The sequence below is a fragment of the Mya arenaria genome, chromosome 14, assembly GCF_026914265.1.
Source record: "Mya arenaria isolate MELC-2E11 chromosome 14, ASM2691426v1".
Lineage (NCBI taxonomy): Eukaryota > Metazoa > Mollusca > Bivalvia > Myida > Myidae > Mya > Mya arenaria.
Genome location: NC_069135.1, coordinates 58,617,813 through 58,643,860, shown reverse-complemented (window position 1 = coordinate 58,643,860; position 26,048 = coordinate 58,617,813). Strand labels below are relative to the sequence as shown.

At 36.5% G+C, this 26,048-nt stretch overlaps 1 protein-coding gene across 4 annotated transcripts in view; it reads right to left on the bottom strand.

Moving 5' to 3' along the window:
* Positions 1-11,855, bottom strand: part of LOC128217313 (inter-alpha-trypsin inhibitor heavy chain H6-like) — a 33,579-nt gene extending 21,724 nt beyond the window's left edge. Inside the window, exons 1-10 of one of the 4 annotated variants that reach the window (XM_052924392.1) lie at positions 11,608-11,855; positions 11,248-11,405; positions 10,742-10,852; positions 8,864-8,978; positions 8,193-8,319; positions 6,346-6,509; positions 4,286-4,402; positions 2,582-2,753; positions 1,596-2,299; positions 1,062-1,176 (exon numbers count right to left, since the gene is read on the bottom strand). In XM_052924392.1, the coding sequence (XP_052780352.1) occupies positions 1,062-1,176; positions 1,596-2,299; positions 2,582-2,753; positions 4,286-4,402; positions 6,346-6,509; positions 8,193-8,319; positions 8,864-8,978; positions 10,742-10,852; positions 11,248-11,405; positions 11,608-11,691 (1,867 nt within the window). In that variant the 5' untranslated portion in view covers positions 11,692-11,855. The remainder of the gene's footprint in view (positions 1-1,061; positions 1,177-1,595; positions 2,300-2,581; positions 2,754-4,285; positions 4,403-6,345; positions 6,510-8,192; positions 8,320-8,863; positions 8,979-10,741; positions 10,853-11,247; positions 11,406-11,607) is intronic. The other 3 variants (XM_052924390.1, XM_052924391.1, XM_052924393.1) reach the window with 3 other exon arrangements.
* Positions 11,856-26,048: the final 14,193 nt, after the last annotated feature.

The following is a 26,048-nucleotide window of genomic DNA, read 5'->3' as shown; positions in this document are numbered from 1 at the left end:
CTATGATATACCAGCTCTACTATGATATACCAGCTCTACTATGATATACCTGCTCTACTATGATATACCAGCTCTACTATGATATACCTGCTCTACTATGATATACCAGCTCTACTATGATATACCAGTTCTACTATGATATACCTGCTCTACTATGATATACCAGCTCTACTATGATATACCAGCTCTACTATGATATACCAGCTCTACTATGATATACCAGCTCTACTATGATATACCAGCTCTACTATGATATACCAGCTCTACTATGATATACCAGCTCTACTATGATATACCAGCCCTACTATAATATACCAGCTCTACTATGATATACCAGCTCTACTATGATATACTAGCTCTACTATGATATACTAGCTCTACTATGATATACCAGCTCTACTATGATATGCCAGCTCTACTATGATATGCCTGCTCTACTATGATATGCCTGCTCTACTATGATATACCAGCTCTACTATGATATACCTGCTCTACTATGATATACCTGCTCTACTATGATCTACCAGCTCTACTATGATATACCAGCTCTACTATGATATGCCAGCTCTACTATGATATACCTGCTCTACTATGATATGCCAGCTCTACTATGATATGCCAGCTCTACTATGATATACTAGCTCTACTCTACTATGATATGCCTGCTCTATTATGATCTACCAGCTCTACTATGATATACCAGCTCTACTATGATATACCTGCTCTACTATGATATGCCTGCTCTACTATGATCTACCAGCTCTACTATGATATACCAGCTCTACTATGATATACCAGCTCTACTATGATATGCCTGCTCTACTATGATATACCAGCTCTACTATGATATACCAGCTCTACTATGATATACCAGCTCTACTATGATATACCAGCTCTACTATGATATACCAGCTCTACTATGATATACCAGCTCTACTATGATATACCAGCTCTACTATGATATGCCTGCTCTACTATGATATACCAGCTCTACTATGATATACCAGCTCTACTATGATATACCAGCTCTACTATGATATACTAGCTCTACTATGATATACCAGCTGTACTATGATATGCCTGCTCTTCAAAGATATAGCCTTCTCCGGCCGCCTGGCGCGGCTGGTCCGCAAGCTCTGTGACCACCATGGACGTGTGCGGCGTCACAAACCCGTACTGAAATAAATATGGTTCAATGTTCAATAAACAGATGAAATAACACGAGTAGAGTACATTATTGTATTACCTAGTATTCTAATGTTGTGGATTTACGGTACAATGTGGACATGGTCTAGCTAAGGTTTTAAAATAATGAAAGTATTCAGATAATGTTGCTGCTTCAACTAACGCAAGATAACCCAATTCATTCAAGCTGGTATGTTACTTTTAAAAATATTATTATACAGAATGATGATATTAGTCAAACATATCTAAGAGAGACATATACAACTTTAATAACTTTGGTTATCGGGCAGAACACATTTACATTAATTTCTAAGGCTTTCCGCGGTAGCTTAATGTGGACAAACACTAGGGTCGCCATTTTATTATGGTCATACATAAGGGACTCTAATTCAACGGTTTCGAGTGTTAACCTGCAGAGCAAGATTGGTAATCCTGTCCTTGAGCGCACTACGCTGGTCATTGTCCGTAGTGGCCGTCTCCTCCTCGAGCAACTGTTTGATGGTCAGATACGCCCATACCTTCTCTGTTAGCTCCTCAAACATGGAATTGGGCTCGCTCGTATTACCCTGGGCCTCGCCTGCACGCTCCGCCGCCTGAAGTATCGTGCCAGGACCTTTCTCTGAACTTGCCGTCACCTGGACGGTCAGGGAACGACCATGGAGTTCTTCGTACCTGCCGCACACCACGATCTCGGAGCCATTGAAGTAGTTAGTATAGTGGCTGCGCGTCAGGTTTTCCACAGGAACATCAAGGTAGCGGAATGTCAGGTTACTTAGCAGGCTCACTCCAATTTCGCTGTAGAAGCCTGCAATCTGTATTGCAGCATCTGATGCCTCATATATCCGCCGTCCAATTCCATGGTTCTGTAGGGCTATTTTTTTGACAAGGTCGTAATCTGCATCCCCGCCAAATGCGAGCGAGAATATCGCCACTTGGCCTTCATTTTTGTTCTTGACACTGCTCAGTATGTTGTCCGTGCCCATGACGCCCTCTGTTGGCTCGCCGTCCGTTAAAAACATGATGATGGGGGAGCGGACCTCGACCCCTGCATTTCCACGCTTGCTGGGCCGCATCAGGTCAAGTCCCGCTGCAAGGGCTTTTTCTATATCAGTCCCTGAAATAAAGTACTTTACCAACTGAGCTAAACGGTCTGGAAAATGTACATACCTTCGACCGTTAACAAAGTAGCATTATAAAAAATCATATTTATTTTCAATTATAACTATTTGTAATTTAATTGATTTCAACAGTAAGGAAATGAATTGAAAACACATTCTGGCGTTTTCGATACACTACCGAAGACATTTAATTTGTATTAATTTGACTGATTTTGAATAAAATTAGCATGACACAACCCCGTCAAAAAAGACCCAACCGCCTATAAAACGCTACTTACATCCACCAGCCTTCAGTGTCTGCACGTGCAAAAGCGCCTCTTCACGCACGTCCTCATCCGCCACCTCAGCCATCTCAGACCGCCAGACGCTCACTTTGTTGGAGAATGTGATAATGTTGAACCGGTCATGAGCATTTAGCTGACCCAAAATAGACAGCATGGCCGTCTTCATCTGTTGATCACATTTATAGATAATTTATTGTAACATTGGCTTCCTCATCCTCGGCACCCAGCGTATTATAACCTATTTAATACTTATAATACACTGGGTGCCGAGGATGTGGCTTCCTATGGTGGCATATTACTGCCGCAAACTAAGCGAAACTCGCAAATCATAAGTATATAACCAGTTGCTAAATCATTTGGTCAGGATAACAGGTAACACGAATTTAATCTAATTATGTTACATACTAAGTGGAATTCTCACTAGCGGATTTAGTTGGGGTGAACCCGGCCCGCACCCCCTCTAAAATCGTCCAAGTTTATTTTATTTATTTTAATATGGGAGAAAAAAGTAATAACATACGCTAAAATGCAGCACTTCCGACTACAAATTGTTAAAAATTTCTTGAGGGAATACCTCAAACCCCAATGCAAATATTTTCATAAACTTTCGGTTCTGAGGTAGGGCCATATTTCAAAAGGTCGCGCCCCTTAGTTACGCTCCCTCTATCATCAATTGCTGGACCCGCCCCTGATTCTGGAATTTAACCTGCTATTGTTGTACAGCTAAAATTGTAACTAGTGCCTGTTTAAGTCTTATAATATTTATCTTACCGAAAAAGTTCCGTGAATATTAACTAGATTTCTAGATTATTATTACCTGTTTGGTATATTCAAACAATGGTATTAATTGCGTTAAATCTTTTTTGGGAGTAAGAGTGCATCTTTAAGTGGTTAACTCGAAACTCTTCGCGAACATTAACATGTTATCCTACGGTAGTAATTTGCCACCATTGCGTGTAAAAGGAAACACAACGTCATGAGCACATGTACAAAACCAGTCAGCTCCGACATGACGAGTTTCGCACGGACTGTTAGAGGTCACAGACTACTAAATAAAATCTCTATTTATTTCAATGACAATCGACCAATTTGCACGCGAAATAACACATTTTTGGTGTTTCGAGACCCCCGACACCCTCCATGAGGAGAAAGCTCCGCTTACGTACTATACATTAAACAACGTAAGAAAAGTTCCGTTTCTCCTAAGAAATAAATGGTTGAACGTAACCTCTGTGTATTCGGTAAAATGACAATATCCGGTGTACGAGTACAAAAAATGCGGTGAAAATTTTAACAATAAAAGAAGATCAAGTAGAACCAGCATGTTCAGCCTGTTTTTGAAATCTAAAACCATTCAGCCTCATCTAAAACCTATAAATATGGAATGTAGCCAATGGTTTCAGATGGCATAACCATGCTTTGATTCGCGGGCATGTTTTAACTTAAAGAAATAAGGCACGTAACAAAGAGTAGGCACTTCCGAATAGGTGTAACTTGCCCTGAGAGGACATGGGGTGGTATTCAATATGTAACTTAAGTCAATCTCATGGTCATACATGATTGACTTCATTCACTCTATTGGTCAGTTATAAATAACAAGCAATCGGATTAGCTACATCGTTCTTAGATCCAGTTAAGACCAGTATAGAATACCAGCCCAGGACTAGAAAGCCAGTCAGTCAGCGCAGGCGTGTGTACCTGTTTCATCTTTGTGTCCTTCATGGATCCACTGACGTCGAGTATGAAGAGGACGTCACTAGGGAGCGGCTGGAAGTTCTCGGGGGCGAAAAAGTGGACGAAGTACCCATTCACCAGCTGAAATGATACAAACCAACATGTCACATACCCACACAACATGTCACATACCCACACAACATGTCACATACCCACACGTTGATGTATTTCTGTCTGTTCATAAATTCTTAACTATATACTATATAATTGATAATGCTCGTGCATATTTTTAAAGCATCTTTCTTCAATGCGTGAGGCGTAACATGAACTCGCTAAAATGAATTTTGCGTGGCCCTATTTCGAAGATGTACAAATGAAAATGGTGTATATAACGAAGGAAACTGAAACGATCATGCAAGTTTCCTTCTAATGTTCATTGGTCTATGGGGAAGGCCAGGGTTCAGTATTCCTACAAATGATGATTGGTAATTGCATTGTCCGTAATGGTGTGGAAGGATTGTGTTGTTTTTCCAATAATGCACATGATGGTTCATGCAGTTTTCCTACTGATACTGATGGGTTCATGCAGTTTTCCTACTGATACTGATGGGTTCATGCAGTTTTCCTACTGATACTGATGGGTTCATGCAGTTTTCCTACTGATACTGATGGGTTCATGCAGTTTTCCTACTGATACTGATGGGTTCATGCAGTTTTCCTACTGATACTGATGGGTTCATGCAGTTTTCCTACTGATACTGATGGGTTCATGCAGTTTTCCTACTGATACTGATGGGTTCATGCAGTTTTCCTACTGATACTGATGGGTTCATGCAGTTTTCCTACTGATACTGATGGGTTCATGCAGTTTTCCTACTGATACTGATGGGTTCATGCAGTTTTCCTTCTGATACTGATGGGTTCACGCAGTTTTCCAACTAATACTGATGGGTTCATGCAGTTTTCCAACTATTACTGATGGGTTCATGCAGTTTTCCAACTAATACTGATGGGACGGGTTCATGCAGTTTTCCAACTAATACTGATGGGTTCATGCAGTTTTCCAACTAATACTGATGGGTTCATGCAGTTTTCCAACTAATACTGATGGGTTCATGCAGTTTTCCAACTAATACTGATGGGTTCATGCAGTTTTCCAACTAATACTGATGGGTTCATGCAGTTTTCCAACTAATACTGATGGGTTCATGCAGTTTTCCAACTAATACTGACGGGTTCATGCAGTTTTCCAACTAATACTGATGGGTTCATGCAGTTTTCCAACTAATACTGACGGGTTAATGCAGTTTTCCAACTAATACTGATGGGTTCATGCAGTTTTTCTACTGAAGCTGATGGGTTCATGCAGCTTACTACAGATGCTGATGGGTTCATGCAGTTTTTCCGACTGCTGCTGATGGGTTTATACAATTTTCTTACTAATACTGATGGGTTCATGCAGTTATTCAACTTTTACTGACGGGTTCATGCAGTTTTCCTTCTGATGCTGATAGGTTCATGCAATTTTACAACTGATTCCGACGGGTTTATGCATTTTTTTTCTATTGATGCTGATTGGTTCATGTAGTTTTCCAACTGATGCTGATGGTTTCAGGCATTTGTTCTACTGTTGCTGACAGGTTCATGCAGTTTTCCATCTAATAATGACAGGTTCATGCAGTTTTCCCACTGATGCTGACGTGTCCATGCAGTTTTCCTTCTGATGCTGACAGGTTCATGCAGTTTTCCATCTAAAAATGACGGGTTCATGCAGTTTTTCTAATGATGCTGACGGGTCCATGCACTTTTCCTACCGATGCTGATGCATTAATTCAATTTTTCTACTGATGCTGACGGGTTCATGCAGTTTTCCTACTGATGCTGACGGGTTCATGCAGTTTCCCTACTGATGCTGACGGGTTCATGCAGTTTCCCTACTGATACTGACGGGTTCATGCAGTTTTTCTACTGATGTTGAAGGGTTCATGCAGCTTCCCTACTGATGCTGATGCATTCATGCAGTTTTCTTGGTAATAGTGATGGGTTCATACAGTTTAAATGCTGCAAGCCATAATTAAACTAACCAGTATATCATCGCCGGTCATCGTCCTGTCTATGTCGTATTGGAGGACGAACTGGCCCGCAAGGCCACCGGCCGCCTGTGCCCGCTGAAAGTCCAGATCCGGACGGAACACCACCACCGCCTCTCGGTCGGACGACCGCTTTACTTGCGTCATGTTCTCCACATCTGTATGCACACAACGGGCAGGTATCAGTTTATTAAACTTATGATGAAAATTTAATTGTTTGAAAATTAAAATTGATGAGAATCGCCAAACGATATTTAAAAAACAACAGTTAAAATACCAACCGAAATGTAGTAGTCCATACTTTCTACTGAGCACAGTTAATTCAACATCTTTTAAATCTAGTATATAAAAGTGTACCCTGAATAAGGTCATATAAAAATGTGGTCAATAATGGTCGACAGTATATAGTCATAACATGTTGACAGTGAGATTCCCTTTGTACATTAACTTATAAGTTGTACCTAAGATATAGCTAATGATGCATAAACCTATATGAACACTAGCTGATCCTGGAGCAAGCTGGTCCTTGTACACAAATTTACTCAATTTAACACTAGGAAAACTTGTTACCAGACTGTACATAAGCGACACTACAAATAACGATGTGTGCGTGTGGTCTCGCTTCTGAAGTGCATGGTTTCATGCAGTTTCCGGGTTTATGCAGTTTCCTACTGATGCGGACGGGTTTATGTAGTTTTGCTACTGATGCGGACGGGTTTATGTAGTTTTGCTACTGATGCGGACGGGTTTATGTAGTTTTGCTACTGATGCGGACGGGTTTATGTAGTTTCCTACTGATGCGGACGGGTTTATGCAGTTTCCTACTGATGCGGACGGGTTTATGTAGTTTTGCTACTGATGCGGACGGGTTTATGTAGTTTTGCTACTGATGCGGACGGGTTTATGTAGTTTTGCTACTGATGCGGACGGGTTTATGTAGTTTGTCTACTGATGCTGACATATTCATGCATTTTTCCTACTGATGTTGACGGGTTCATGCAGTTTGTCTACTGATGCTGACATATTCATGCAGTTTCCCTACTGATTTTGACGGGTTCATGCAGTTTTTCTACTGATGCTGACATATTCATGCAGTTTTCCTACTGATGCAGATGTGTTCATGCAGTTTTTCTACTGAATCTGACGGGTTCATGCGGTTTTCCTTCTAATTCTGATTGCTACATGCAATTTCTCCACTTATGCTGATAAGTTCATGTTGTTTTCCTTCCTTCGGTTGATGGGTTCATCACGGAACAGTGGCGCAGCTAGGGCCTAAGAAACTTGTAGGCCCGGGGATTCCATGTAAATTTGGGGACTTTTTATATGCACATAACACAAATTCAACAATATTTCCAATGATAACAATAAAATCAAGCAATACACCCTGCACATAGTTTAGATAAACACCAAACTTGCTAGGTTAAAATAAAACAAACTTTTGTGTTGGTCAAAGTGTTCGAATAGTAAGTTTTAATTGCATTTTTGGGTTATTTGAATTTTGTCAGGTTTCAAAAAAGTTGTAGGCCAAGGCTTACAAGGCCTATATGTAGCTACGCCACTGCGGAAGTATTTCTAATGATACTGATGCCTTCGAATTGCTTACTGATTCTGATTGTGTTATGCAGTTTTCCTACTGATGGTTCTGGTTTCACGCAAGTTGCCTACTTATTCTGTTGGTTTCTGTTTTCTTACGAATGCAGTGCCAAATATGGGTTCTAGCACTTAGCTACAAATATACTTGCAATCTCAATTGATCACCAGGTATACTTTCCTTATACGCGACTGTACATAAACGGAGCCCATGCGTGACGATGTGACCCTTCATTAGTTCCGCGTGTTACCTGCTATATATGGGTCAAGGTCGTTCCTAAGTGGTGGCACTGTAAGACGGGTGATGTCGCGAGCCTCCTTTAAAGATATTCGCACCTGCAGGTCTGCAACCTCCTGCCCTGGGTCAATATACACCACCTGACCGAGAGAAAAAAGGACAAATATAGAAACATAGCTGAAACCCACGTCACAGGTGCTCTGTCGCAAAGTTAGATAGAAGTATTCAGTATATTATAGAACCACCATAGATATAAGAAATGTTTTGCTGTCTTAAACTTATGTCAAGATAAAGTATTTGGTTCACGTTTTGACTTAATTACAAAGGTGACGTTGATGGCGACTAAGACAACGGCGACGCTGCTGCTGTTGCCTTTTTTATGCCGATGATCAGAGTGACTTTGATTAGGTAATGATGTTAAAATACAACTTTATGTGCTAGCACTCGTTTAAGACATTTTTACAGCGAGTGAGTACGTTGCCAAACATCGGGTTGGTTTTCACTACAAATTTAGTACAGAAGCCTTTTTCAAACCAAACACCGGCGATTCAAAGCCTTCTATTGCCAAAATTAAAAGTATGTGTGCGAATGATAATATTTCAATGACCATGTGTCGGATTTGAAGTAAAAAGGTAGATATTTAAAATAGCAATTTGATTGGCTAGAATGGCTAACGCGGCGCACCTGTTCATAGTATCCATGTTTCCGGCGGAGCAGCTCCTGGTAGGTGAGGTTGAAGGTGACCTTACCGAAGGGCGCCACACTCACAGACAGCGTGAAGCGGTTAGTTTCTCGACTCCTGGGGAATGGTGTAATGTCGACATTAATCAAATGTGTTATAAAAGACTATCAGTGATGCCATGATAGGCACTCTCCCCTATGAATTTATGAAGCACAAACTTATTGTTAAAAATGATAACGAATAAGCTTATTTAAAGTAATATGCTTCACATAAGATCGTTAGAGTAAACGGATAACTTAAGAGAATATGTGTCTGATCGTACGAACTTAAGACATTACGGGTAAGCTCATGACAGATGTACCTACACTTAAAAACAGAAGAGATAACGGACTACCTCGTAACAAAATAATCTTTCTGTCGTTAGAACAGAGGAAATAACGGATTAGCTCATAACATATGTACCTACCCATAAAATAGAAGAGATAACGGATTAGCTCATAACAGATGTACCTACTCATAAAAACAGAAGAGATAACGGATTAGCTCATAACAGATGTACCTACTCATAAAAACAGAAGAGATAACGGATTAGCTCATAACAGATGTACCTACTCATAAAAACAGAAGAGATAACGGATTAGCTCATAACAGATGTACCTACTCATAAAAACAGAAGAGATAACGGATTAGCTCATAACAGATGTACCTACTCATAAAAACAGAAGAGATAACGTCATAATATTATGGAATGTTTGTCAAAATTTTAATTTGTCACACAGTTTGTTTTCATTTATAAGCGTGTATTTCAGTGCAGATGCCAAAAGGTTGTTGAACTATTTTCAGCACACATTTAGGTGGTTAAACCAAAATAAAATTACCATGAAGGCTCTTGTACAGCAAAGGAACTGTCAGGAAATTAAAATACCACATTCAAATAATGTTAAAGCAGAAACCGTTGCAAAAATATGTGTTTTTGAAACTTAAACGTCCTAAAAAGTATCAAATTCTCGCTTCCCACATTTGTAAACAACAGGCTGGCCGAAGGTTTTCCTTCAATAACTTTTTTATTCCTCAACCTAGACGCATGAAATAAAAAGCCGAGTGAGGCATGGTAATTGTAGAGCCGAATGCGCGTCATGATATTTTTGAAATATATTCTTTATACCACTTACCAGGCGAAAACAGGTTCCAAAAATCCTATTTCGTCATGGTTTCGTCGCCATCTTGCATATCAAGCTCCAAAACCTCACTTAAACCCTTGCAGATTCGGATTACGTGTACCCCCCTGTCATGACATATTTACCTTCTCGTAAGAACAGATGAGCTAACGGATTAGTTCATGACAGATTTACCTTCTCATAAGAACAGATGAGATAACGGATTAGCTCATGACAGATTTACCTTCTGGTAAGAACAGAAGAGATAACGGACTAGCTTATAACAGATGTACCTTCTCGTAAGAAAAGATGAGATAACGGATTAGCTCATGACAGATTTACCTTATGGTAAGAACAGATGAGATAACGGATTAGCTCATGACAGATGTACCTTCTCATAAGAACAGATGAGATAACGGATGAGCTCATGACAGATTTACCTTCTTGTAAAAACAGAAGAGATAACGGATTAGCTCATTATAGATGAATCTTCCTGTCGTTCGAACAGAAGAGATAACGGATTAGCTCATTACAGATGAATCTTCCTGTCGTTCGAACATAAGAGATAACGGATTAGCTCTTTACAGATGAATTATAACCGAAGGCAAAACGTGAATGTGGTGCTAAGCACAAATACCAAACAATGTTTTTCATAAACGGTTTCCATAGCCATGTTACGTTAAACCGTATTATGTCATGTTTGGGAAATTGCTATACTAGTACCTGGTGGCGATATGGCCGGCAGTCTGTCCTCGGTCTCTGGCCGCCTCGTAGCGGCGCTTTGCCTCCTCCCGCCCCTGGATCTCCCCTACCATTACATGTCCGTCCACTTCTCTGCAACATATTCATTATAACAATGGAGTCCCGGCCCCAATTTCTCGAAACTTCTTAAGTCCCTTATAACAGGATTAAGCTAATCTCACTATTTATGTTGTTCTATAATATGCGTTATATTTACTTCTTTAAGAGTTTTTATAAATTATATAATAAAAATATGTATGCTAAATAGAAGAAACCATTTTTCATTTATCAAAATCCATTATTAGTATGTATTTTAGCTTACTGATATAAGCGACTTAAGCCTATTAAGCTTAAGGAGTGTCGAGAAATTGGGGCCCGGTATTACCGCAATTCCAAAAACAAACTCTTTAATATTTGTTAGTATAAAACCATACACATCTTAAGATCATGCGATCCGTAATTCATAATTTTAATATAATGGTACTGACAGAGTAAGGTTTGTAATGAATGCTTCGTTTGGCAGCGTGACGTCAAACAGCGCCTCAGACTTCTGGTCAAGTGGATTCTTTAGGCGACTGGTCACCTGCGTCGTGGCGTACCGAAACTGAATGTCGGAATCCACATGCAGTGACGTAATTTCCGCTCTCTGAAATTAAAGACCAAATAACCTTGTCCTTTATCATAAAGTATGTGGTGTCTACATAATATTATAACGTTCAAGGTCATTAAAGGCTCGTGAACATGATAAAATATACTGAATGATGAAAGCTGTTTTAAATATATAAACATGACACTCTGGAAAGGAAATTCTAACCAAACGTTTGGGCTGGACGTCCGTTATGACTCACCTTGATGGTCCCTAGCGCCGTCCCCGCCCAGCAGCAAATCCCCAGGGCCACCAGCAGCCGCGCACAAACCGCCTCCACATGCATTACTGTTTTTAATTCTTTTTCTTATCAATACACTATAAACTCAAACAAATTTAAGAAAAGTCCCTGATCTTATACAGTATATAGTTATCTATACACAGAAAAAATCAACAACAGGAAAACTGCTTTACGATCCAAGTGCTCGCTTGAATGTTGTTTCGTTATAAAGGAAAGTGGATAATATGATACTTGAGATTAGAGTGGTACGTGCAACGGCGTTTCAAAACAACCAATGCTAACTAACCGACTATATTATAAGCAGCTACCAGGATGTTTATAACAGAAAAAAGCTTATCTGTAAATAACGTCAGAAACATGCCCCAGAGATGGAAACTGGATCACCATTTGAACATATTATAAATAAATAAGGGTACCATTGAACAAGAGAGGAGATTGGAACTGTTTTAATGTTATGTTTGTATGGAAGATACATTACAATTAAATTTTGTATTCCATTTATTCATCGACATATAAGCACGCCAAAAACGCAGCAAAAACACTGGCCCCAATTTCTCGAAAATCTTAAGCCTTGGGGCCTGTGTTAAGTATAGTTAAACTGTATAGGTGTGAATATCATATCACATAAGCTAAACAGTGAATAACAGAACTAGTATCTTTATCAGTTAAATCTACAAATTTGTGAAACACTCTATTACTAAGGTGTTTTTGCATTGTTTATAATATTCAAAACATTCATAACATTTACAAAGTAAAATATGTGAAGGCATATCTGTCACTGAACATAACTTTGATAGCACAGTCCTACAGTTTATGCCGCTACGGAGTATCAAGCTGATGCCCGGGCTTATCAGTGGAACTAATATACCATAGCTGTAAACTGACCACTTGACTCTTTCACTGCTGGGAACTGTTTGCCTCACTAATTTGATTGTAATAGCTGTTCTTGTCTTGAGATTTGGGCCATTTTATGTTAGGTTTTTATTGGTATTTCAACTTTCGCTAACTTGATTATTAAAATAATATTATTATCGAATGCTTTTGTAAATTTTTTGTTTATCATAGTTATTATTATTATTATTATTATTATTATTTTTATTATTATTATTATTATTATTATTATTATTATTATTTTTATTATTATTATTATTATATACGGTAGTCCGAAATCCACTTTACTGACGTCCATCAAGTATCATTGTGCAATGTTTAAATGACGTCATAAAACAAGTTTGTGATGAAGATAACATTTATTACGAAATCATGTGTCTTTTAAGTAATTTAAACCAATGATATATAATATATTAATAACGCGTTGATCCGGAATGTCTTATTCAACTGTTGTTGATGTTTTAAGATTTTGATTTCAGTCAGTAAGCGCCTCGTGCGACTTGAGTCGAATTCCATCTCCCCGTGATTAAAACGCACTACTAATAAGTTATTACCCTATTATACGATTCTTAATATGTATATTTCCTTTTCGCAAAGAGAAAATAATATGGTGAAAATATATATTTCTGGAAAAATGCTCTACATACATTGTATTACAGAAACATTTAATAAAAGTTCAGTGACTGCTGTGATTATACATTTACATTAACTGTGCATGTAGGAGTGCAAATGATCAGAAGAAGTTTGATAATTTTAAATATTATATTAAAATAAAATGAGTCATATAACATTCAAATATACTGGTATGATATCAAAAGTCCGGACATAGAGGTTTAAGATACATTATTGCTTTGTTGTGATCATTTCTCATATGATGATAATGACTTAAACTGCTTATAAACAAGTATTATATATATATTGAAATAAGGTAGCAATGTTTTATGATAATTCCAAAAGCAAAGACAAAATAGTTAATGATATATTTATATAGCATATGGAAAGCTTACATGCAGTGTGTATAATGTTTAATCACTCTTCTAATGAAGAATGTTCTCACACAACAATGCAAATTAAGAAGAGAAATCTTACAAAGAAAACAAAGGTTGATTTAACTGTGTCAGTAAAGAAGATTTTAATCGCTGTTTCAAAAGCTACATTTTAGGAAATGAATTTTCTAGAAAATTACATAAACGAAGATACACAAGCATAAAGAGGGCTTATATAATTCACATGAAAAGTGGGCAATGATGTTTTTTTGAAATGCATTTTAGCAAAGACCACCATGTCAATGTATCAATAGAAACCTATGAAAGTTTAGTTTCAGCATCAAGGTAATATAGTGCTCAGATTAAAAAAAGAGTTGTAAGCTGTGTTATAAGTAATAAGAATATCCAAGTACATCAATATATGACCTTATTTCTTGGCAAATGGTTAAAATAGTACATTTCTTTTAATATAACATCTTATGCCCCAAGAAAATGGGGGGGACATATAGATTTGCCCTTGGTCGTCTCTGTCTGTGATTCCGTCTGTACGTAATATGCCAACTTGTGTCACTTAAAACTCGATGATATCACCTAAAGTCCAGAAACCTCGGGCGCCATTTAGGTAAGGAAGTTTTGCATCTGGGGTTTCGTTTCCCACTGCACTTAGTAAAACCAGAGTTATTATAATTTAATCAAGAAAGTATTTAACAGGAAAACATACGAACCTCAATCCAAGTGATGACTTCAGAGTTTACAAACTTTAGACTTTATAATTATGAGACTGTTTGCAATTGGATAATGTTGCTATGATTTAATGTTAAATTACGCGTAATCATCGTAAAGTGAAAAATAGCAATGTGTCAAGTTAGCAGTATTCTTTTCTTGTTCCAAAAATGCAGCAAAAGAAAGTTGTTGTGAAAAAGGCGAAAAAACTATTCTTTACAAAAAAAACATATATAACAAACGTTATTATAACTGCATGATTGACACTGTTAGATATACATGTAATACATAAATATACATTTTATAAAACCTAAATATCCATTTCATTTAATTGTACATGTCATTGAGCATAATTGGGTTGATATTGATACTTTTCTGGCATAAACTGTAGGACTGAGCATACAACTGCCGTAAGAACGTCCCATTCCAGATTCAGGCGCTAACAGTTTATTTAGATATGGTTTGCGATTGTTTTCGATAAAATGGCCGAGGAGTTCCGAATGATTAACTGGTCGTGTTATTACTGATAGAAGCCAAAGGTGCATTTGAATATATGTGGTAACACGAATCTTATCTAGTTAACCAGTTAGTATGTTACTTAATAAGTGGAATTCGCACATCATAACTAGTTAACCTGTTAGTGTTGTATAGCTAAAAAGGGTAGTAGGTGCCAGTTCTGAACTTTCAAGTCTGTTTTTAGTCTTATGATATTTATCTACCAAAAAAGTATCGCGAATATTAACTAGATAGCTAGATAAATATCGCGATGATTAAGTGGTTAACACGAAACAATTCGTGAACGCTGTCATGTTATCTTACGGCAGTAATACGTCATGCAGCCACCATACATAACACATTTCCTAATATATACATATATTATAACTAACATAAATGAGTCCCTTTTTGTATATATAAAGTAGATCGGTCCGTATATCACTGTAATAAAAATCTAGTTTTATGACGTCAACGGTCCATATCATATTTTTGGCCGATCCGGACCAAGCCAAAAAGTAATATGGACCGCTGACGTCATACTACTGGTAAGTGCGGCTTGCTATTTTCACAACGGCGAAAATAGTCGCAAGTAAACATTATTAGCTTTATTCAATAAGACACATCTAAAGCGCCTAAAAATATTGAATAGTAATATAATTAAGAAATATTACACACCACTGAGGGTCATATGACATTATGAGGACCGGCCAGTCAGCCACCAAAGGTGTATATGGACCTTCGGGGGCTGACTGACCGGTCCTTATAATGTCATATGGCCCGAAGTGGTGTGTTATATTTCTTATATTATACCGAACACTTTTCATTACAAGACACTATTTTCAAAGCGATTTAAATGTGTTTTATTTAACAAACCTAATAATGTTTACTTGCGACAAATTTTCGCCGTTGTAAAAATAGCAAGCCGCACTAACCAATCGTATGACGTCAGCGGTCCATATTACATTTTTGGCGAGGTCCGGACCGGCCAAAAATATAATATGCCCGCTGACGTCATAAAACTGGATTTTCATCAAAATACAGTGATGTACGGACCGATCGAGATTATATATATATATAAAGAAAGGACAAATTTATGTGAGGTATAATATAATGTTTTAATGGCATATGACCCTCAGTGGTGTGTAATATTTCTTAAGTATTGAGCTACGATAGCGACAACACTAAGAAATTCCAAATGGTTATGAGTGATGCCTCCAAATAATCTTTTAAAATTCAGAACAGACTTTGAGTCCAGAAGAGAACAGTTGGCCTGAAACTAGAACAGTTTAAAGCAGTTCCGAACATATTTGCCTTTATCATAGCGAGTGTATGCTATATACAAAACCGTAGAGAATTTAAACCGATAAAGTTTAGGGGTCCGAGGGAAGCTCCTTCTCATCCTCCATAAGAATAAATAAATAGATAAATAAATAAAATAAATAGTAAATAAATAAATAAGAAGAAGAATGATGATGATGATGATGATGATGATAATGATAATAATTATATTAATATAATTTTATTGATAAAAAGACAACATTTTTTAAGTCACGGAGGGTCCCACAAATGAACCATGTACACATTACACTTCATGTCCCAAGTTTTTCAGTCACCTTAGATCACCGTTTGCATCGCCTAGTTCAAACCCTTCTTGTGCACTTTTAATATTGCGTTTATATCGGAAAACGCATTTAAATGCATCAATCTAAATATTCTTTCTAAATGTGTTTCAAACTGTAACACGTGTTTCACATCTAAGCACGCATTTTAAACGCCTCCGCACTAACTTGTCCTAATATTCTGGTATTCTGACTTTATTAACTGCATTTTTAGTCATTATGAATATGTTGGCAATAGTTGAAGCTTTTCATAATTTATTCATGTACTATTTAATGAACTGCACATTTATGATTTTGTGGTCAATTTCGTTGTAAATTGGCTGGGTGGGAATGTTTAGAATTTATGCAAATACAGAAAATATACGAATATGTTCACCTGTTAAAACTTTTTCGTTATGAACCGTTTTTATTTGTGGTGATGCATGCGACAAAGATATTTGAAACCGTTATGGGGGACCAGGTCGATCTGAGGTCGTGATATGTATAATAACCAAACATGAGTAAGGCCGAATGTTTCACACACTGTCAAGAACAATGTATATGATTTTTAGGAAATCATTTTTCTATGATTTTTTAGTTTTGGTCAAGATATTATCGTAATTTTAGCTGTATTTCTCTTAGTCCGCAAGGCCAAGTTTTATTACACAAAAAAATATTAATTCTAAAAAGCTTGTACCTCGAACATTCAGCAACCTCTATACCGACTTCTCTACTTAAGTAAACATAGTAAAAGAGCTAAACCTATTCGCTCTTGGGAAATTGTAACTCTAAGAGCTGTCGTAGGACAGCAAGCTCGATTAAAGAACTATCGCAATGCGGCGAAAGCAGATTTTTAATAATTAACAGAACATCAGCCATAAATTCGTTGTTAGATTCAGTATTAACTTCTTTTTCTATTTTTAGTAACAGTGATCTCGACCCTATGATCCACAAATGCAATCCCATGGAATACCTCCATTAACTCTTCGTACACACAAAGTTTGGTCACACTATATGTTAACCATAACTAAAGTTATTCAGTACCAAACTATCTATTTTAGTACAGTGACCTTGACCCTAGGACCCCAGAACACAATCCCACGAAAGGTCTCCATAAACTCTTCCTTTATACCAAGTTTGATCACAACATGTCAACCGCAACTCTAGTTATTCAGTACTAACCGTTTTTCTAATTTAGTTACAATGACCTCGACCCTATGGACCCAAAACGCATTCCCATGAAAGATATCCATGAAATTTTCCTATATACCAAGTTTGGTCAACATATGTCAACCCTAACTTAAATTATTCAGTACTTACAATTTTTCAATTTTAGAAACAGTGACCTTGAAAATGACTCTCGGAGCCCAAACACAATCCCATGAAAGGTCTCTATAAGCTCATATATATACCAAGTTTAGTTGCAATATGTCACCGTAACTTATTTATTTCAGTACCAACTAGTATTTTTTTAGTTACAGTGACCAAGTTTGGTCACCATGTGTCAAAGCAAACTAATAAAATTCGATACCATAGGTGAGTTTGACGCCGCCCTCATGATGGCCCGCCCAACAACGGCGAACGTCTTACGTCAATAACCAGATTTCATTTTGGTAGATGAAAAAGTGACGCTTGCAAATTTTCGTACTTCATAAACAAAGTCATAGATAGTTTTTACATATTTTCGAAAAATATCTTTAATTTAATCACAAATACACATTGTTATAAGTCTGTTTTGTTATCTTTTCCTTAAAAATTGTTTTTGTCTTTATTTACACGAATATCTCAAAAGGACTCATTTTTTGTTGATGACGTCATAGTGTAAACACCGTTTCAGTGTACTTTGTTATTATTGTTGGAGGATAAAAGGAATTGTTGATAATTGTTCGTTTTAGTGTAAGATTGCAATATATTTCACTGAGTAAGCACCAAAAGACGAACGGCATAGGCGTGCATGATAATTTAATTGTTGATGTTCACAAGGTTCCATTTTCTACCTTGAGATTAAGTTTCATTTTTTTACCTTCAGTTTCACTTCCTACCACGAGTTTTAGTTCCACTTTCTCCCAAGAGTTAAAGTTTCACTTTCTCCCAAGAGTTAAAGTTTCACTTTCTACCTCGAGTTTAAGTTTCACTTTCTACCACGAGTTAAAGTTTCACTTTCTACCTCGAGTTAAAGTTTCACTTTCTACCACGAGTTTTAGTTTCACTTTCTCCCACGAGTTTTAGTTTCACTTTCTCCCACGAGTTAAAGTTTCTCTTTCTCCCACGAGTTAAAGGTTTACTTTCTACCTCGAGTTTAAGTTTCACTTTCTACCTCGAGTTAAAAATTTCACTTTCTCCCACGAGTTTTAGTTTCACTTTCTACCACGAGTTTTAGTTTCACTTTCTACCACGAGTTAAAGTTTCACTTTCTACCACGAGTTAAAGTTTCACTTTCTCCCACGAGTTTTAGTTTCACATTCTACCACGAGTTAAAGTTTCACTTTCTACCACGAGTTTAAGTTTCACTTTCTACCACGAGTTAAAGTTTCACTTTCTTCCACGAGTTTTAGTTTCACTTTCAGTTTCTTTGTCTACCTTGAGAATCAGTTTTTATTCCTGTGCTTCTTTTCAAACTATAGTGTTGGCTCGCTTCTGAAGACTGGTAACAACCAAGCTGCTCAAAGATGGAATTCTTCTGTTACCGTAGCAGTCCCCATGATTTATTTCACACTGAATACCCTTGTCAAAGGTGCAGTCACATCTCTGCAGCGGTGACGTGGATGCATCAGTGTATTCCTTACTCTCACATTCTTCCGTCTGTGTGTATCTGCTTCTGCCACTCGAGATTTCAGGATCTTGAACTGTAACTATACTGGCAACCGTTGTTACTGGAGTTACAACTGAACCTGATGGTTTCTTGTTGAAAGCATCAAGTTCATCATTTTTCTGATTAACGTTAGTATGTTTAGTATCATTGACACATGGACCAGAATCAGTTTCAACTTTATCACTTCCTGCTTTTAAAGTTTCATGTCTTGATTCGTTTACTATTTTATCAAAACTTCTTGGCATTTTTTTCAGTTCCAAAACATTTATCTGACCACATTTTGTCCTAGGAGCACCACCAAATGTGTCCTTAATATTATGTGCTTCTTCGCCTTTACAAGTGGTTCCTAAAATATATTCATTTTGGCTCTCTGAACTATCACTATCTTTATGTTTAACTGTTTTATCTTCTATCTCTTTGCTCCTATGTAGTTTTATAGTATCTTTATCATCTAAGGCTCTCTTGCTTTTGCACTTCTCTTTAACAGATTTGCCTTGATCTGCTGAGCCACACTTTTCAAAATCAGTTTTAAGTTCAATGATTTCTGGTTCAAATGATGTCTCCTCATAGCAAGTTAAATCAACAACAACATCAATGCCTTGTTCAGCTTCACACTGGGTCATAGGTAACTCTTGACAGGTTGCTTTGGAAGTGTCTGGCATTTGCTTCTTGGTTTGATTGGCTTCGAAGTAGGCTATGTCGGCATTCTAAAAGTAGTGTTTAAGTTCAAATTAAAATAGTTTAATCGTATTTTATTGTAAACAATAAACACACGTGATATACATATTTTCGACAAACAATATTATTGTACAATTGGGTTGGGCCACAGGTTATGACAACATTAGAAAATGGTCGTCCCCGAAATGTGTCAGACTATCGTTGAATTGAAATGTTGTTACAATGTATATTTGCATGTGAATACATTTATAAGTAACTCAAATGTAAAATAGGCAGAATATCAAGCTACACTTACATGTATATTTTTATGTACAAAGTAGAATGTGTAAATATTATTCGAAATTTAGCTACCATGAAATTTCAGACCAAAACCAGAATGTTGCGATCTATGTCAAATTTAGATCATCTACATTAAGATCATAATTATGAATTTACATTATTATTTGATGTAAAAGCAAGATACTGCATTTATTCAATACCCTTTTCACTTAAGATGCAATATACATGTTTATAAGACATATTTAGCATTTAAACAATAAATCATTATTAAAGAGAAGTATCTAGAGTGCTACTTTCATGAGTAAAAACTACTCATGAAAATAACTTTCAGGGCATTTCTCTTTAATTCTACTATTTTGTAAAGATATTTGCAGCTTTTGTTAAACAAACCATGAGCTTTTCTTCGTTATCAATGAACGTCTCTGCTTCAAAACTTTCCGAGCATTTGCCACCTTAAAAGAAAAAAGATGCTCTTATTTTAACTGTTTTCTAGGTTTATCTCACTCACCAATGTCATGAAATTCGCCGAGCAAAAATATTCTAGACAAAATCCCATTTCCCTGAGAAACCAATCGGTGTTCATAGGAACTTATTTAGACATCTATGGGCCTAATCAATAGTGTTGTCCTGCATCCCCATCACCAAACCCTTACCACCTCCATTTATATAGCGTATGGCTTTTAAGTTGTTGTTTTTTTTTCAAAAATTATGTCCTTCTTTATTCTATTTTGTAAACTGTTTCTTCGGCTTTCGATCTCAGGTTCCAAATTTCCCGGTTTTCCCCTGACTTATGCGTATTTGCCAAAATTGAAATCATAAATTTTCCCTTACCTTAAAAATCAAAGCGCTTAAAGCGTTGAATGGCTTTCGGCCTGAACGTTTTGTGAGTATAGTCATGTAATTGTAAAACATAATTATTAACATAAAAATCTAAAGATAGCATATGCTCGCTCATAATTTCCTTTGGAAAAACTTTTAGAGTTTTATGTTGATTCTCAATTAGATCACATATATATATATATATATATATATATATATATATATATATATATATATATATATATATATATAGTATAAGTCACTTGAAATGTGTAATACGCCAAATATATGCGTATAAGGTATGGAGTAATTCTCAATATCATATAAAACCTTATCTGGAGCTTTGGTTTCAAAAACAATGCACTGCCACGGACAAAGCATTTAGGAATTTTAGTAAAATCTACTCTACAATTTGAACTTGACTTAGGCGTATTAAATTTACTTCCAGGATATGCCAGCCTAACCCAATGCATCCCAACAAAATGCATTGGACATAGTTTGGTTTATGTTTTAGGCTTCCTTCTACAATGACAAATACCTCTGGATCGAATCACCCAAATACTATTTATTCCCTGTATGTTTGATGTATATGTATCTTAATAATGCCCTCAACCTGTGTCACAAAATAAACAGATTACTCATTTATATCAGTGGTTTTTAAACATGCATATGCATTATACTACATGCTCAAGACTTCGGTCTGAAATTAATGAGACAAACTGAGGAATATTCACACAATTTCTGTTTCATTCGGCATTACATGACTTTGACACAAATCGATAGCCTGTCAATGCTTTACGCAATTTGATTTGAATGGTAAAAGTGTATAATATGCATTTAGTACTGGTTAAAGGTTGTTAGTATGTACTTACACAAATAAGAGAATGGTCTTATGCGACACTCATTTTACAAACACAAGGACAAACTATCAATCTCAATAAAAATGTCAAGTAAGAGCGATTTAAGCAATTTAAAACATAGAAAATATTCTTATTAATGAACTTAAATAACCAAAAATAAACTGATTGTAGGATACAATGAAGTATTTTAATTTCATTTAAAACATTATGGTTAACTTTGATATCTTACGCCTAAATAGCATTTAATTGCATCATAATACGATCCATATTTTTATGGGTTTTAACGAGTTCTCAGAGTTTATTTCCAGGAAATAAACCTGTCTGAATGCGCTGACCCAGATTCTATTCTTAACTACAAAGTACATGAAGATATTATCGGTCCTCGGCCTTACATGTATTTATTTGATTCAGTACGGTTTCATTTAGAAACTATTTGCAGATTCTGCTTTTTATATTGCGTTCTGTGATCGCCGATATTGATATAATTGCTTTTTGTACAATTTTAATCGCGTTATATATATTACGCAAAACGCAGCTTATTCGAACTATATTAACCGCATAGCAAATATTGTAAACACCGAACAGCGCTACTTTTAGCTATCTTATTAATATGCAGAACGCAGTCCGGAGCAATTGAAGCAGATTGCTTACTATGTATTTTCGACGTAATTGTTTATGTAAATTAGGTTGTTACCAACGCAGTTCTAACTGCGCTGGGGTTGATACGCCCGTGCGCGCATTAATTCGCCAAAACTTAAAAATGTTATGTCGATCTGCCGATGCGATTTCCGAGATACGGTTATAAAAGTCTGCAGTCCTAGCGGCCTACAGCCTAAAAACCATATAGCGGCCTACAGCCTAAAAACCATATGTTCCAGACTTTTTTTCCTGATCGTTGGAACCCAGTCCAAAGATTTTCTAAGTGGGCCACTTTTATTCATATAACAATTAAATATTGATTTTTATTTCTCATGTGTTCATGCCAAACAAACACTTGGGTTCAATGATCGAATTCTTAAAGTTTCATGGGAAATCGCACCTAAGAATTCATTAACAAATAATACAATTGGCCAATTGACATCCAATTAGAGGGCAACGGATAAGACCAATGACGTCAAAACGCCGAATGTCTTTTTTTCCCTTCGTCAAATAGTAGGGTAATGTAAAATTTATTAGCACCATATCGGGCCTTCTCGTAGTAATTAAAACCGAATTATATACCAGTACACAGTACATTAATCCAAGTGTTCCAATTTAAATTGACCAGTGCATTAGGCATATGATTGGGTATATTAGCAGAGAAAAAATAAACAACACTGTTTGCCGATATCATTATAGACCGTCCTCAAAGGATTGGGTATATTATCATCAGAGGAAAAATGTTACGCGGCAACTTGAATGCCTGAATATATCAGAAACATCATTCAGTGAATCTCATTATAAAATCATTATTTTTTAATGGGGGGATTTAGAAATTTCAGAGGCTTTTTTGGGAAAAAACAGGGACTGGCTCTTGAGGAACTTCCCGGTTGTCGGCTACTGCAAAGAAGGGTAAAACAGGCCCTATACCTGCTTTTTATATAACGTAAAAATGACAATCACCTGGTGGGGTGGTACACAGTTTATCGTCGTGGGCTTCCACGAGGGAGTTTTGACTGCTGTCCTGAGCCTCCAGCTCACATATCTGAAATATGGGGAAATATTTGTAACTAGCTCTATTCACTAAGCCTGTGTACCTTAAAATGAATATATTGATGGTCAAATTGAACAATATTCCTTAATTGTGTAACTCCACGCGTAGACAATTCAAGCTGAACATATAGTTACAAATACTAGTACAATAACAATAGTTTTCAACTGAGTTTAAATATAATTTGACACTTAATTAAAGACTATAACAATTACTGAAATTTTACTCCTTAAAATATAAATGTGTAATGCAAAAACGTTTTGAGATAAAAGGTTTTAAAATGATTACTTGTGTTTGTGTGTGTTTTATATATTATTTCAACGGACCATAGGACCGTGTTAGTGTTACTACATTAATAATATTATATTTATTTTTATGGGCTTCTTATTAAATTTATGAATATGAAGTACATATAAATGGAATCTTATAACTGCGCATACAGTTATGTGGCAATAAAGGACAATATATTCTGCGCAAGAGATCCTCATGTTTGTCAAGATAGAGTAAATATGAATGGATAGTAACAATTGTGCTTACATTTGTGTTGCAATAACGATGAAAAACATCTGAATGGACAATAACAATTGTGAATACAGTTGTGTGGCAATAAATGACAATATATTCTGCTCATGGGATCTTTATGTTTGTGAAGATTGTACATCTGAATGGACAGAATTAAACAATTGTGCTTATAGTTGTGTGGCAATAAAGGACAATATATTTTGCGCAAGAGATCCTTAGGTTTGTGAAAATGAAATACATCTAAATGAAAAGTAAAAATCAATAGGGTTCATCTGCTGGTCATGACCAATACACCTACCAAGTATGAGGTTCCTGGGTCAAAGCGTTCTCAAGTTATTGATCGGAAACCGTTTTTCATGTAAAGGTCACACTGACCTTGACCTTTGACCCACTGACCTCAAAATCAATAGGGTTCATCTGCTGGTCATGACCAATAAGCCTACCTAGTATGAGGTCCCTGGGTCAAAGCGTTCTCAAGTTATTGATCGGAAACCGTTTTTCATGTTAAGGTCACACTGACCTTGACCTTTGACCCACTGACCTCAAAATCAATAGGGTTCATCTGCTGGTCATGACCAATACACCTACCAAGTATGAGGTTCCTGGGTCAAAGCGTTCTCAAGTTATTGATCGGAAACCGTTTTTCATGTTAAGGTCACACTGACCTTGACCTTTGACCCACTGACCTCAAAATCAATAGGGTTCATCTGCTGGTCATGACCAATACACCTACCAAGTATGAGGTTCCTGGGTCAAAGCGTTCTCAAGTTATTGATCGGAAACCGTTTTTCATGTAAAGGTCACACTGACCTTGACCTTTGACCCACTGACCTCAAAATCAATAGGGTTCATCTGCTGGTGATGACCAATACACATACCAAGTATGAGGTCCCTCGGTCAAAGCGTTCTCAAGTTATTGATCGGAAACCATTTGGTATTCCGACCGACCGACCGACAGACAGACAGACCGACCGACCGACCGACCGACATGTGCAAAACAATATACCCCACTTTTTTCAAAAGGGGGCATAACAATATACATACAGTTGTGTGGCAAAAAGGTGATATATTCTGCGCAAGAGATCCTTTTGTTTGTGAAGATGAAATACATCTGAATGGACAGTAACACATGTGCGTACATTATTATGGCAATATTAAGGATAATATATTCTGCGCAAGAGATCCTTATGTTTGTGAAGATAAATACATCTGAATGGACAGTAACAATTGTGCATACAGTTGTGTGGCAATAAAGGACAAAATATTCTCCACTTTTTGGTATCTGGTTTTCAGGGTCTTTTTTGGAGTACTTGGAACTCAACAGGTTGGTCCGCAGAAACAATATTTGACAGTATCTGTTATGCTAATTGTACAAAATAGTTTAATATTATTTGCTATGCAGGTTTCGGGCAATTCATTAGTAAGCAGAAATACTTTGCTTGAAATTTGATAAATATATGTAACCTTCATTTAACAATAGCTAATGCAATTCTATTCTGTAGCAAGAGCAAATACCAAAGATCATATATATATATATATATATATATATATATATATATATATATATATATATATATATATATATATATATATATATACGAAAACCCAACAAGACACATTTCTGTAACACAATGGCCAACATGATCAACATTTCTGAAAGTCGTGTCTAACTTTGTACAGGAAAAAATATATGTATTTATAAAGTCGCTAAACTTACTTTACATTGAGCGATAGTGGTCCATTTTTTATCCATAAGAAATTTGTTGGATTGAAGATGGCACTTTTAAAACATAATGGACGCCATTTTTTGATAACTATATTTTTGAATTCTAACATTAACCGAGAATTCGCGCCAAAGCGTGTTTTGCATATATCTATTATATAAGATCTCTAAAAACACATAGTTATCCTGCAAAATAGGTAATACCAACCTCATTCAACAGTTCACTTGTGCCTGGCTTCAACGTTTTGTACTGATTAGAAGATGTATCACTTCTGGAACAATAAGAATATTTTGTATTAAATCGTTATGTCCTTACAGTACATGCA